The sequence below is a fragment of the Mus caroli genome, unplaced genomic scaffold, assembly GCF_978045245.1.
Source record: "Mus caroli unplaced genomic scaffold, Mus_caroli_1 scaffold_8, whole genome shotgun sequence".
Classification (NCBI taxonomy): Eukaryota; Metazoa; Chordata; class Mammalia; order Rodentia; family Muridae; genus Mus; species Mus caroli.
The window spans coordinates 124,623,569-124,634,591 of NW_028227263.1; the positions used below are offsets into that span (position 1 = coordinate 124,623,569).

At 48.8% G+C, this 11,023-nt stretch overlaps 1 protein-coding gene across 1 annotated transcript; it reads left to right on the plus strand.

Moving 5' to 3' along the window:
• The first annotated feature begins 2,881 nt into the window (after positions 1-2,881).
• Positions 2,882-6,286, plus strand: Ppm1n (protein phosphatase, Mg2+/Mn2+ dependent 1N (putative)). Its single transcript, XM_021166144.2, has 5 exons — positions 2,882-3,799; positions 4,525-4,642; positions 4,722-4,827; positions 4,904-4,964; positions 5,956-6,286. The coding sequence occupies exons 1-5, from the start codon at positions 2,882-2,884 to the stop codon at positions 5,962-5,964; spliced, it is 1,212 nt and encodes a 403-aa protein (XP_021021803.2). The 3' UTR covers positions 5,965-6,286.
• The last annotated feature ends 4,737 nt before the right edge of the window (positions 6,287-11,023 follow it).

Here is an 11,023-nt window from a genome sequence, read left to right on the forward strand (position 1 = left end):
GCCTAGAATTGAAGGCGGGGCTTGAGGACATGGAGGGAGGGACCTCCGTTTTAATGGGAGGGGTCTGGGTTTCGGAGAGCGGGGGCCTTTAGGGATGGGGCGGGGCTTGAGCGGAGTGCAGAGCTGGAGAGAGTGCCCAGAATATGCAAACTCCGATGTAAGGGTGTTGGGGCAGTTTTAGAGATGGTACTGAGAGAGGGTGGGATATGATATTCTGGAGTAGAGTCTGAGGCTAGACTTGGAGATGGCGTGGAAAAAGGGGGTGGGGAAAAGTACTTAAACTTAAAACTTATTTTCTGCCAGGCTATGGTGGTGTACACCTTTACCGGCGCTTGGGAGGCAGAGGCAGACAGATCTCTGTGAGTTCAAGACCAGCCTGGTCGACAGAGCGAGTTCCAGGACAGCCAGAAACCCTGTCTCAAAACAAACAAATAAACAAATCTTTTTTTTCTTTTTTAAAAAAAGGGTTTGTTTATTTATTTTATGTATGTGAGTACACTGTAGCTGTCTTCAGACACACCAGAAGAGGGCGCCAGATCCCATTACAGATGGTTGTGAGCCACCATGTGGTTGCTGGGAATTGAACTCTAGACCTCTGGAAGAGCAGACAGTGCTCTTAACCACTGAGCTGTCTATCCACCCCCCTCCCCAACTTATTTTCTTTAAAGATTTGTTTGTTTATTATGTACAGTGTCCTGCCTGTATATATGCCTGCATGCCAGAAGAGGGCGCCAGATCCTCTCATTGTAGATGATTGTGAGCCACCATGTGATTTCTGGAAATTGAACTCAGGACCATCTCTCCAGCCCTAACATTTAGTTTTACAATTATTTGTGTGCGTGTGTGCGTGTACGCGTGCGCGTGTGTGTGCTTGTGCGTGTGTGTGTGTGTGTGTGTGTGTGTGTATCCTGTGGAGCATGTAAGCGGGTCACTCTGCTCCAGTCACACGTTCATACCCGCGAAGCTTGCTCTTCAGAGTAGGAGCCTTGGGAAGTTTCCGTTCATTCATCCTTTCAATAGTCGTCTACAGAGCATGTGTGGTAAGACAGGACAAAACTCCTATTCTATCCTGCCTCTGCCATATCACCAACACCTCTTATGAGCAGTTGTGGCCAGCACCAGGTCCCAGAATTCCCTCTTTCTACCATGTGGGTTTGGGGGATCCAATTCAGGTCATCAGGCAAAGGGCTGTTACTCCATTGAGCCTCCTTGCCCAACCCAAAGCACTCAAAACTTTTAAGGCTCAGAGAGGAGCTTAGACATGGGTGGGGTTGAGGCAACAGCATAGAATGATGTAATAGATGGGATCTGAGCTACAGATGTGGTCTGGAGAGAACAGGAAGAGGTGAAAGGCGGCGTGTGAGGTTGGTAAAATGACCATGAGCAGGAGATAGGACAGCTTTGATTTTTAAGCCATTGTTATTATAGTTAAGTTGGTTTTTGTTGTTGTTGCTTTGTTTTGTTTTTTTTGTTTTTTGTTTTTTTTTTTTTTTTTTGGTTTTTTCGAGACAGGGTTTCTCCGTGTAGCCCTGGCTGTCCTGGCACTCACTCTGTAGACCAGGCTGGCCTCGAACTCAGAAATCCGCCTGCCTCTGCCTCCTAAGTGCTGGGATTAAAGGCGTGCGCCACCACGCCCGGCTTGTTTTGTATTTTAAGACAGGGCTTTATGCAGCCTAAAATGGCTTTGAACTCCTGATCCTCTTTCTTCCACCTCCCAAGTGCTGAGATTACAGGCCTGTAATACCATGTCTGGCTTGGAGGCCATCTTTGACTAGAAAACACCCAAAAGGCAGAAGCAGGAAGATCAAGGAGTTCTAGGCCAGCCTTGGATACAATAGAGTTTGTGTCCAGCCTGGGCTACATGAGGATCTGTCTCAAACAAACCACAACCAAACAAAAGGGCTTGGGGGGTGGCGCTCAGCCCACATAGGTGGTAGAGCTTTGGTTTAGGCAATCTATGGTCAGAGGAGATCCTTTAGTCCAAGACATGGGTTCTAGAGTTGAAGTCTCTGCCACATAGCTTTCTTTTTCTGTAACTCAGTTTCTTCTTTTCTAAATTGATCACATAAAGGCCAGGAGTGGGGGTGGGGGTGGGGGTGGAGAGTCAGCTTGGTGGTTAAAAGCACTTGATTTTACAGAGAACCCGGGTTCAATTCCCAGCACCCACGAAGCAGCTCACAACTGTTTTACAACACAAGTCCCAGGAGATCTGACACCGTTTTCTGACCTCCAAGCACACATATGGTACATATGCATGAAGGCGGAACACCCATACACATAAAATAAATAAATCTAAAAATAACCTATAAGAAAAAAAGCCAGTTAGGGTGGATAGGCAGATCTCTGAGTTTGAGAGCCTGGTTTACAAAGGGATTTCCTAGCCAACCAAGGCTACATAGTGAGACAATGTCTCAAAAACCGACAACAACAACAACAACAGTATTACTATTATTATCCATGTAAAATAGGGTCTGCGTGACCTAAGATAGAGCTCAGTGGGTAAAGGCAATTGCTACCAAACCCGATCTGAGTTCGAGCCCCGGAACACACAGGTAGAATAGGAAAACTGACTCTCACAAATTGCCCTCCGATCTCCACACGCATTAAATGAGTGTAATAAACTTTTAAATAATGTGTTATACCTGTAAAAAAAAGATTGCAAATAACTTGCTTTTATTCGCCAAGCTCAACCAGCCCCTGACCCAGAAAGTGTAGGGAAAGGAAAAAAAAAAAAAAAAAGTCGGGTCACTACCTCTTAGTGACCCGACTTCAGGGCAGGTCAAGGGATAGGAAAGAGATTTACTTGGTTTTAAGTCTCACAGAAAAGAGATTAGGGAAGGTGGGGACAATGAGGGAACCTTCCTGATCTCCAGGCCAGAGAATGGCGGCCTTTGTCCGCTTGCTGGAGCGACTCGGATGGGCCGCTCGAGCTCAGCAGGTGGTGGAGCAAGAGGTGGAGGAGGAGTGCAGCGTGCCTGGCGCGTCTGGGAGTCTCCTGGCTGCGCCCCGGTGTTGGCAGAGGCTGCACGGGGGTGAGGCGGCCACATCCGGCCTGCGCTTCGGGGCGAGCGCCGTTCAGGGCTGGCGCGCACGCATGGAGGACGCGCACTGCGTTCGGCTGGCTTTGCCCGGGCTGCCATCAGGATGGGCTTTTTTCGCCGTCCTGGATGGCCATGGAGGAGCTCGGGCCGCGCGCTTCGGAGCTCGCCACCTCCCAGGTCACGTGCTGGGGGAACTAGGTCCTGCGCCCCAGGAGCCCGACGGCGTGCGCCAGGCTCTTCGTAGCGCCTTCCTCCAAGCAGACGCACAGCTGAGCGTTCTCTGGCCCCGCGGCGACCCCGGTGGTTCAACCGCTGTGGCTCTGCTCGTGTCCCCGCGATTCCTCTACCTGGCACACTGCGGGGACTCGCGCGCGCTGCTGAGTCGCTCGGGCTCTGTGGCCTTCTGCACCGAGGACCACCGTCCCCACCGGCCTCGGGAACGCGAGCGCATCCACGACGCCGGTGGCACAGTCTGTCGCCGGCGCGTGGAGGGCTCCCTGGCCGTGTCGAGAGCCCTAGGTGACTTCGCCTACAAGCAGGCACCGGGGAGGCCTCCTGAGCTGCAGCTCGTGTCCGCTGAGCCCGAGGTGGCTGCGCTGGCACGCCAGGATGAGGACGAGTTCGTTCTCCTGGCTTCTGATGGCGTGTGGGACGCTCTGTCTGGTGCTGATCTGGCGGGGCTAGTGACGTCGCGCCTGCGTCTGGGCCTGGACCTGGAGCTACTCTGTGCGCAGCTGTTGGACACATGTCTGTGCAAGGTCCTGGGGCCACTGCATTTGGGAAGGAGGGGTTTCATAGATAAAGGGTGGGGCTGAGCTAGAGGGTGTGAGTGACTTGGGCACTTCTTGGGCAGAGCAAGAAGGATGCTTTGAACCCTGATGGAGACTAGAACTAGCAGATAGGTAAGTGGGAGGGATTTAACAGAAGGAGCATGGCCTCGAGGAATGGGATTTGTGCTAGGACTTCATGCTAGTCTTGAAGTGTGTCTGAAACAGGAAGAGACCTTAAATAGGAAGAATTTAAAAAGATTTGGCTGTCTATTTTATTTAAATTGTATTACATTTTAATGTTGTGTGTGTGTGTGTGTGTGTGTGTGTGTGTGTGTGGTTTACCACATCATGCATGTGTAACTCAGAGAACATCTTATGATAACCAATTCTCTCCTTCCATCAATGAGTCCCAGGGATGGAACTCAGGTTGTCAAGCTTGGTGTCAGGCAAGAGACTTTGCCCATGAGTCATCTTGCTGGATTGTGTCTGTTTTCGTTAATGCAGTATGGTGGTTAGGCACGGCAAAGGGCATGGTCCTCCGAGAGATGAGTCCAAAAGGGAGAGAGCTTGGATTAGATAGGGACGGATTGGCTAGAATTTCTGACAAGCCACGCCCTCAAAGGCATGGAATCCAAGGCATGGAATCCTAGGACCGATCGTTTGCCCCGCCCACCAGGGGGTCTTTTTTTTTTTTTTTCCTTCACTTTATCCAGGGAAGTCTGGATAATATGACCTGCATGGTGGTCTGCTTCCCTGGAGCCCCCAGGCCTTGTGAGGAGGCAATCAGCAAGGAGATGGCTTTAGACAAAGCCCTGAGCCACAAAGTTGCTGGTGAGCAGGTCAAATGGCCATTGGGAGGGGTGGCTGGCCAGTGTGGACTCTTGGCTCACCTCCTCCTCCTTCTCCTCAGAGCTGTATGCCTCTGCTCAGGAACCTCCAGGCCTAAACACGGTTTTCAGGACCCTGGCCTCAGAGGACATCCCGGGCTTGCCTCCTGGAGGAGGGCTACACAGCAAGTGAGCAGGGGTGAGGTAGGATGGGGTAGGGTGACGACAGGACCAGGTTTCCTGAAGGCTTCCCTTTGCTCTCTAGGGCCACTGTCATTGCTGAAGCTTACTCTAAGCTGCATCAGACCCCAAGGGAATGTCAAGAGGTAAGGCAACCCTACACCTTTGCCCACTCGCCTCACCCCTGCAATTCCAGTGCTCTGCTCCGGAGTGAGGAACTTAGGCAAGGCAGTTGAAGGCTACTCTGGACTACATGTGACTCTGTTTAAAAACAACAACAAAAACAAAAAAGGAAAAAAAATAGGGAGAGAGAGAGAAATAGGGGAAGGTATGGGAGAGATGGCTCAGTAGTTAAGAGCATTTGTTGCTCTTGTAGAGAACTCATGTTTATTTCCCAGAATCCATATGGCTGACAACTCTAGTCCCAAGGGATCTACCACCCTCATCTGGCCTCTGCACACGTGTAGTGTACGTATACATACATGCAAGCAAAACACCCATACACTTAAATTTTTTAATTAAATTTAAAAAGAAAGAAAGAAACACCAGGGGGCAGGAGAAATGGCTCAGTGGTTAAGAGCACTGCCTGCCCTCTGTAGTGGGAGCCTATGTTCTCTTCTGTCATGCCTGAAGACAGCAACAGTGCACGCATGTACATACCATAAATAAGTCTTAATAAAAAATAAAAACAAAAAGAAAGCCGGGCGTGGTGGCGCACGTCTTTAATCCCTGCACTCAGGAGGCAGAGGCAGGCGGATTTCTGAGTTCGAGGCCAGCCTGGTCTACAAAGTGAGTTCCAGGACAGCCAGGGCTATATAGAGAAACCCTGTCTCGAAAAACAAAAAAACAAAAAAAAACAAAAAACAAAAAACAAAAAAAAGAAGAAGAAGAAGAAGAAGAAGAAGAAGAAGAAGAAAGAAAGAGAGAAAGAAAGAAAGAAAGAAAGAAAGAAAGAAAGAAAGAAAGAAAGAAAGAAAGAAAGAAAGAAAGAAAGAAAGAAAGAGAAAACAGAAGGAGGGAGGCTTCAGAAGGCTGAAGTGGGTTGCTTCTCTCTCTGTCTCTCTGTCTCTCTGTCTCTCTGTCTCTCTCTCTCTCTCTTTCTCTCTCTCTCTCTCTCCCCCACGTTTTGTGTTTCAGGAGTGGTGAGATGGGGCGGAAGCCATGGGCCTTGAACTCAGCCTGACAGCGGCCATCCTCAGGGGACCGGGGACCATATGCACATCTCAGGGGAAATCTGTGCTTCCCTACCCGGAGAGCCAGGGGAAGGAAAGCCAGCTGAGGAGGAACTTCAACTCCTTGTTTCCTCTTCTGCTTCTCCCTCACCAGTCTCATGAGGGGGAATTCCGCCATCTCCCAACAGCAGAAAACCCAACTAAACCCCCTTCTTTTTCTCTCCCTTAATATTTAAAGCCAAACAGATCTTAAGTGATCAGCAAGTAACAGCTTTTATATATTTTTTTAACCTATGCTACAAGGAGGTGGTAATAGACATGATTATGAAATTTTATTTAATAAACGTAACTCCAAATGCATTCCGTTTCTTCGTTGTTGTTGTTGTTGTTGTTACTATTTACTTTGAGTGTGTATGCTGTGGCTTACATGTGAAAGCTGGAGGGCAGTGCTCAGGAGACTGTTGCAGGGTTCTCAGGATTGGTAACAAGCTCCATTACCTGCTGGGCCATATTGTTGGGCCAGTTTCTTTTCTTCTTTTCTTTCCACCCCCCTCTGTGCTTCCTATTTGTTTGTTTGTTTATTTATTTATATGTATATGAATCTTTTGCCTGCAATTTATCCATGTGCATTGCATGTGTGCCTGTTGCCTGCACAGGCCAGAAGAGGGCATCAGATCCCTTCATACTGGGTTTACAGAGAGTCGTGAACTTCTTCCCGGATGCTGGGAACCAAACCAAATTCTGCAAGAGTAGTAAGTTCTCTGAAATGCCGAGCCATCTCCCTCCAGCACCCCTTTAATTCTTGTTTTGCTCATAGAGCCCAGGAAGGCAATGAAATGGAAGCCTTCCTGCCTCCACTGCTCGTGTGCTGAGATCACAGGCATGTGCCACTTCATCTGGACCCATACGTACATTTTTCTATTAAAAGTGGTTTGTTGCCCCAGATATTCAGGCACCAGCTTGTGAGTCCAACACACCTGGGACTGGGACAAAGATGATCAATGATCAGGATTTGGACAGTCTCACACACACACACACACAAATATCAGGGCTGGAAAGGCTCTCTGGTTAAGAGTGCTTGCTGCACAATTATAAGGATCTGAGTTCAAATCCATGCAAGCAGACATCGTGCAAAGGCCTGAAATCCCAGCTGCAAGGGATCTGACACCCTCCCTGGCCTCCACAAGTGTGCTGATGCACCCACCAGCATACACTCCTGTACACACACTCCATTCATCAGTTAAATTAGAAATTAGTTGTGGGGCTGGTGAGATGGCTCAGTGGGTAAGAGCACCCGACTGCTCTCCCGAAGGTCCGGAGTTCAAATCCCAGCAACCACATGGTGGCTCACAACCATCTGTAACGAGATCTGACTCCCTCTTCTGGAGTGTCTGAAGACAGCTACAGTGTACTTACATATAATAAATAAATAAATCTTTAAAAAAAAAATTAGTTGTGCTGGGCATGGTGACCCATGCCTTTGAAAACAGACTCAGAATGCAGAGGCAGGTAGATCTCTGTGATTTTGAGGTCACCCTGGTCTACATAAGTTCCAGCACAGCCAGGCCTAAGTAGAGAGAAAACAAAACAAAACAAAAGAGCGATTTGCATATTCCGTGGTCAGCAAATGTGCAGGGAGCCACTGCCCTGTCATCAAGCCCTCTTCATAGCTGTGGGCCAGCTGTGAGATCCTGGAGGCCCAGTGCAGATGACAACTGTGTTTGAGGAGACAGCAAACAAGGGGAGCAATAAATAATAAATAATGTCATAGGAAAAAATGCAGGGGAGAAAAGGGGAAGAAAATGAGCAATAGGTTCACTTGACATTATTATTATTATTATTATTATTTTTCAAAATCTTGGGCTGAGTAGAATGCTCAGCTGGTACCCTGAAGACTGACAGAGTCTGATAACCTGTAACCCAGATGGTGAGGGTCAGAGGGCAACTTGCGTGTGCTGATTCTGTCCTTCCACCATGTTGGTCCCAGGAATTGGACTAATATCCTTAGGCTCTGGAGCAAGTGTCTTTGCCCACTGAGACACCTCTGTGGTCCTGCTTTTGTATTTTAAAAATGTTGTAAGAAAAAAGATGTGGCAGGAAGTGGTGGCGAGCGCCTTTAATACCAGCACTTGGGGTTGGGGGGGGGGGGCAGAGGCAGGAGGACTTCTGTGAGTTTGAAACCAGCCTTGTCTATAGAGCAAGTTCCAGGACATCCAGAGCTACACATAACCAGAGAGAGAGAGAGAGAGAGAGAGAGACAGACAGAGAGAGAGACAGAGACAGAGACAGAGACAGAGACAGACAGAGAGAGAGACAGAGACAGAGAGGAGATTAATTGGTTCCTCGGGATGAGTATGCAGCTGAGTGGAACAGTCTTGCCTAGTGTACAAACCCTGTGCACACACATGTGCACACAAACACATACACACAGAGAAACACAAATGACCAGGCTTATGCTTTCTATGTTTTAAGTGTCTCCACAGGGACTTTCTATTTGTGTGCACGTGTTTGTGTGCACATGTGCCCCTGTGTGCATGAGTATGTGGTGGGAGTTAGAGGTGGGCTTCAGGAACATTTTCCTTCACTGTTCTTTGCCTTATTTTAGAGACAGGATCTCAGCAAACCTGAAGCTCAGGGATGCAAGTAGCCAGTGAAGCACTGCAATCTGCCGTGTCCCGCTGCCTCCAGTACTGGTGATGTTAAGAGCTGTATTTTTATATGGGTACTGGGGACCCCATACCCAGTCCTAATGATCACAGAACAGGCACATCACAGTCTGAAGCTGTGTCTCCAGGCCTGTTAAATGAGACTTTTATAGGGAAAATAAAAATTGCTAGCTCTTGCTTTAATGAAGGCAGTATGGAGCGACACTCTTTCTGTTTCACAGAAGCTCACATGCAGTGTGGTTCTCCTTCAGTTGGGTAACTGTTGTTCTAGCTTGGCCTTGTTGAGAACACAGAAGCTGCTAAAAATCTGAGCTTGTTGTGGTACACCCAGAGCCTTGGGGGCTCGGAGAATTATAGCCTAGGCTAGACCAACCTGTGGGTGGTGACTTCTCAGGGGATCAGAGGACCCTTCCGTGGGGGTCACTTGAGACCATAGGAAACCACAGATATTTACATCATTCATAACAGTAGCAACATTACAGTTATGAAGTGGCAAAGGTTTTATGGTTGGGAGGTCACCACAACACGAACTTTATCAAAGGGTCACAGCGTTAGGAAGGTTGACAATCACTGTCTTAGATGGATGTATGTGTGGGGGTAGATTACCCAGGGTTTTATTTTTCAGACAGGGTTCCACTCTGTAGCCCTGGCTGACTTGGATCTCACTATGTAGACCAGGCTGGCTGACCTGGAACTCATTATAAATAGTCAAGGCTGGCCTCTAATTCACCGAGACCTACTTTTACCCCTGCTTCCTGAGTGCTAGGGTTAAAGGTGTTGTGCTACCACATTGTGGTTTGGGTTTTTTGTTTGTTTGTTTGTTTGTTTCGAGACAGGGTTTCTCTGTATAGCCCTAGCTGTCCTGGAACTCACTCTGTATACCAGGCTGGTCTTGAACTCAGAAATCTGCCTGCCTCTGCCTCCCAAGTGCTGGGACTAAAGGCATGTGCCACCACTGCCCAGCCCATTTGTGGTTTTCATTTTAAGATTTACTTGTATTATTTTTTATTATATATGTGTATGGAGGTGGTGGGCATGCACATATGAACATAACCCTATAATTACAGTTATTAGCCCTGTGAGTGTTGGGAATTGAACTTGGGTCCTCTGCAAAAGTAGCAAGTTTTTTTAAAAAAATTATTATTATATGTAAGCACACTGTAGCTGTCTTCAGACACACAAGAAGAGGACATCAGGGCTGGCGAAATGGCTCAGCGGGTAAGAGCATTGACTGCTCTTCTGAAAGTCCTGAGTTCAAATCCCAGCAACCATATGGTGGCTCACAACTACCTATAATGAGATCTGACACCCTCTACTGGTACATCTGAAGTCAGCTACAATGTTCTTATGTATAATAATAATAAATAAATCTTTAAACAAAAAGAAGAAGAGGACATCAGATTTCATTATAGATGGTTGTAAGCCACCATGAGGTTGTTGGGATTTAAACTCAGGACCTTTGGAAGAGCAGTCAGTGCTCTTAACCGCTGAGCCATCTCTCCACCACCATCCCCTTTTTAACTGCTGCCCTACCTCCACAGGCCACTTTTGTTCTTAAATATATAACCTCAGATGACATTAAAGTCACCCTGTAGCCCAGGTTGGCCTCAAACTCGTGATCCTCTTGCCTCAGCCTCCTGGTTTGAGCAGGACAACTGGTGTACTAGATATTTTTTAGAGCAGAATTACTGTAAGAGTTTGGCCTGAAGGATGAGGTTCTTGCAAGTGAAGGCCAACAGGGAGCCAGCATAGCATCCAGGAAATGGATTGGCCAAAGGCCACGTGGATTGATTCTCGTGAGTTTGGGGGCGGGGGGACCCAAATAAGCTAAACCCATTCCCTGTCTCTGAGCCTCAGTTTCTCGATCTGTAAGTCAGGACCTGCCATTTTCTTAGAGTTACCGCCTTTCATCCGGCCAGGTAGAGCTCTACGGGAGGGGCGTGTCCGCATGATGATGTAACTCTGGGCGGGGCCTATGGGTCCCACTGCGGAAGGCTTGGGGGGGCTGGCGGCTCGACTCAGCCCGGACGTGTTGGCGGGGAAGGGGTTCTAGGGGAGGGTCTCCGGGCCTCTGAGCCTGCCGGATTGTTGGGACGATTCTACTACCCTCCGTAGGCAAAATTAAACTGTAGCTGGGCCCGCGTGGGGAGCAGATCGGGGTCCCACCACCATCTCTTCGCTCCTAGTCTATTCCTCACCTTACCCCCGCCCCCACCCCAGCCACGACCCGGCGGCGGTGAGTCAGCGGCCCGCCGCGCCCCCTCGCTCACTTCCTCCACACCTTCCCCGGGAGGGTGGGGGGCGGCGAGGGGTGGGGCTCGGCCGGAGAAGCGAGATCTGGGGAACAGGAGAAGTGCGGAAGTGTTA

What these genes read in the sequence shown, in the direction of transcription:
- Ppm1n (XM_021166144.2), top strand. Translation starts at nt 2,882, where the DNA reads ATGGCGGCCTTTGTCCGCTTGCTGGAGCGACTCGGATGGGCCGCTCGA. An exon ending in TGGACACATGTCTGTGCAAG is followed by an intron (nt 3,800 to 4,524) that starts GTCCTGGGGCCA and finishes CACTTTATCCAG; the next exon opens with GGAAGTCTGGATAATATGAC. An exon ending in GGAGGAGGGCTACACAGCAA is followed by an intron (nt 4,828 to 4,903) that starts GTGAGCAGGGGT and finishes TTTGCTCTCTAG; the next exon opens with GGCCACTGTCATTGCTGAAG.